General features: G+C 44.6%; 1 protein-coding gene across 1 annotated transcript; it reads left to right on the top strand.

The window, feature by feature from the left end:
- The first annotated feature begins 256 nt into the window (after positions 1 to 256).
- LOC136851157 (cuticle protein 16.5-like) lies at positions 257 to 1,917 on the top strand. Its single transcript, XM_067125116.1, has 2 exons — positions 257 to 348; positions 952 to 1,917. Exons 1-2 carry the CDS (start codon positions 337 to 339, stop codon positions 1,807 to 1,809), a joined length of 870 nt encoding a protein of 289 aa, XP_066981217.1. The 5' UTR covers positions 257 to 336; the 3' UTR covers positions 1,810 to 1,917.
- Positions 1,918 to 3,363: the final 1,446 nt, after the last annotated feature.

Consider the following 3,363-nt stretch of genomic DNA (forward strand, 5'->3'; position numbering starts at 1 on the left):
AAGGCGTTTTGGATGATAAACCGATAGACCAGTAAGTAATGTCTTTTCCTTCGGTAAGATTTTCCTACGGCAAAACCGCTGTTTAACCTAATGAATCTTCGGCTACTATACCAGATCCTCGGAACCTTCCTTTTCTTTCAGCAACAGGAACGATTCCGAGGAGAGGCGGGCTCGAGAGCTTCGCAGGGAAGAAGATGATGATGATGATGATCCCGTGGGTGTGGCTGGTTTGGCCTCCGAGGTGAGGCATCCGATGGGCGTGGTTCGGTTGTCCTCGACTATATATAGGGAACCTGTGGCTACAGTCGCCAGTGTAGTCGCTCTCAACGCTGCATCATGAAGGTTCTTGTAAGTAGAGACGCGCTCAGGTTCCTCTTGTTATTGGTAGATTCTTTAATCACAGTGATTTAAGCAATTAGATCGTTTGCTGTTGTGAAAAAGTGTCAAAGTTACACTGTATCTTAGGTCTTCGTGGCGTAATTTCTTCCTTCTGTATGTATATATATATATATATATATATATATATATATATATATATATATATATGTATATATGTATATATATATATATATATAAATAAATATATATATATATATATATATATATATATATATATATATGCTTATATATATATATTCCGTAAATGTGACGTGAATGTCTGTTTATAAACTTGATGCTTACGCTTAATTTAATTTACTATTTAGTCATATATTTCTTATCCAGTGCTTTCAAATAGCAACTCATTAGCAGAAAAAGGTAGCTCTCACAGTTCTGAAGAACTCAATCAGCACCTCAGAGTGCCAGTACGTTACGAAAGAACTGTATTGGAGATTCGTTATTCATTCCGCGTAAATACTGTCAATTTCAGAACCAGGTCCTAACAAAATAACACCAATACATCAGCAGTTAAGAAAATTTGACATAATCATCAATTCACTGCTCCTCCTACAGGTTGTTCTCGGTGTGATTGCCGCGGCCTTGGCTGCTCCTACTCCTGAAGCAGAAGCAGAACCTGGCAACGTTGTGGTAGCTCACCATGCAGCCTTTGCTCCACTCACCTACGGTGCTGCCCACCTTACCCACGGCATAGCCTCTGCTATTGCCCCTGTTGCCCACGCCGTAGCCCCAGCAGCCGTCCAGTATGCTGCTGCCCCTCTTGCAGCCCATGCTGTAGCTCCCATTGCCCACTCTGTAGCCCCAGCTGCCGTTTCTTACGCTGCTGCCCCTGTGGCAGCTCATGCCGTTGCCCCAGCTGCTCTTTCTTATGCTGCTGCCCCAGTGGCTGTGACCCACTCCGTGGCCCACCCAGTGGCTCTTCCTCCAAAGGAGGTGAAGGTGCCCTTCACAACCCACCACGTTGAGGTCCCCGTCCACCAGAAGGTCCACTACGGCACTCAGGCTTACGTTGCTGGAGCCACCACTACCATCCACAAGCCCTCTCTGGCCGCCCCAGCCATCGCCCCTCCATCCACCCTCTTGGCCAAGACGCACATCAACGCCCCCGAGGTCACCCTCAAGACCCAGGAGATCCCAGTGGAGCGCCACACCCCCAACTTCGTCGAGACCCCCTACCATGCCGGCACCATCGTCAAGTACACTGAACCTGAGATCAAGGAAGTCAAGGTGCCAACCCCCTATGCCCAGCCAGTAGCTGTGCCCCACCCAGTGCCAGTGGCTGCTCCTTATGCCGTACCCCAGCCCGTGGCTGTGCCCCATGAGGTCCACTCCGTTGCCGTCCACCAGCCCGTCGCTTATGCCCATCATGCTGCTGCCATCCCCGCAGTCACCGTGGTCAAGGCTGATGACTAAAGCCCTTGAAGCCGGTTATGTCGCAGATATTCACGCCACTCAAGAGCCTCTTCTGATGTAGATTTTGTACGATATGCTTTTATATATAAAGATCTGAATCAATTTAAATTTCGAATTTTATTCATCTCCCTATTTTGTATTTCATAATGCTGTATGTATATATACCTACTCAAAAACACACACACGTGCGTGCTTGTATGTGTGAATTGATTAATAGTTCTCAGTCTCAAACAAACCATTACAGAAGAAAGACAGCTTTTTCAGTAATAATAATTTCCAATTTAGTCTTCCTCGAGTTCATAACACTTGGCCTAGCAATGTTCAAGCGTTGTTTTCCTATTGCAGTAGAGGATTGCATTCCGGGCATAAGGAAATATGCCTACTCCATAACAAGAATAACTTCATTATTGCTTCCAAAAGAGTAACCACAAAAATGTGATATGGGTTTGTGTAAAAGTGGGACAGTGCTAGGTCGGATGAGTAGGGACATAAAGTAACTATTCAAAACCCCACAGTGGGAGCTTCAGCTTCTACCAACTGCACTGCGGGAACAGGAACTGTCCTAGAAATACACCACCGATATTCACTTGCATATTTCCTTTGCGTTTGATCTTGATTGCACTTCTCAACTGTAGAATTTCTGATACATTGTGCTCCTAATCAATGTTTTGAACATTTTAATTGTGGTCTATTATGATAACACCGTAAAATCCGAAAACCCCAAGGTCAGAGATAACTTGCTTGAATTTTTCGGGTGTGGAGAACTAAGGTGTTTGCTTTGGTTGAAAATTTTTTTTCAAACTCAAAATGGTGAACTTATGCCTCATCCCACATCACTAATTAGCTGTCAACATTGACTGGACCAACTCGAAAATTGGTCATAAGTGTCCTAGCAGTTTCCAGTCTGGTCAGCTTCTGTCCTGGTGTCAACATTCGTCGGAGCCATCCTGCTTAAGGTCTGATCATCCCCGAGATATCAATCAACTGCGATAAGCCAGCACTGACGTCCATGATCCCTGCCATGTGTATGTCTTCAGAACCGTGTTATGAATGGCATTCACTTATTGGTCAGTGGGTGATTGTTTGTAGGTCTCGACAGTTGACTAATTATTAGGTACTTGGAACGACAGTAGACTAATTATTAGGTACTTGTTGCTTAAATCATCAGAGTTAAGGTGGGGATTTATGAGACGTGCCTAAATCATCCAGCCTCTTCCAGGAAACCAGCCTTCATCCGCTCTTCGGTGAGGTGAGTGTCATGCTTTGAGAGATGAACTTCAGTTGAAAGGATATAATACCTGCCCCAAAAGCCAACGGAGTGATTGATTGATGTGATCCTCGTATGAGCTGCCATGGGCCGCAGTGATGTCCGAGATGCAAAAAGAGAAAGTGAATCATTCCGTTTTATGTGTTTGAATTCCATTAGATGCAGCTTTTGTTTATAAAAAATCAAGGAACTTTACAAGGGTAGCGTGCTGAATCTGCTGATGCAGTAGCTAATCTGTCACTTTCTTTGCTTATGGAGGTTCATGTATCTTAGCTGAATGAGTTCAT

Source organism: Macrobrachium rosenbergii, chromosome 23, assembly GCF_040412425.1.
Source record: "Macrobrachium rosenbergii isolate ZJJX-2024 chromosome 23, ASM4041242v1, whole genome shotgun sequence".
Lineage (NCBI taxonomy): Eukaryota > Metazoa > Arthropoda > Malacostraca > Decapoda > Palaemonidae > Macrobrachium > Macrobrachium rosenbergii.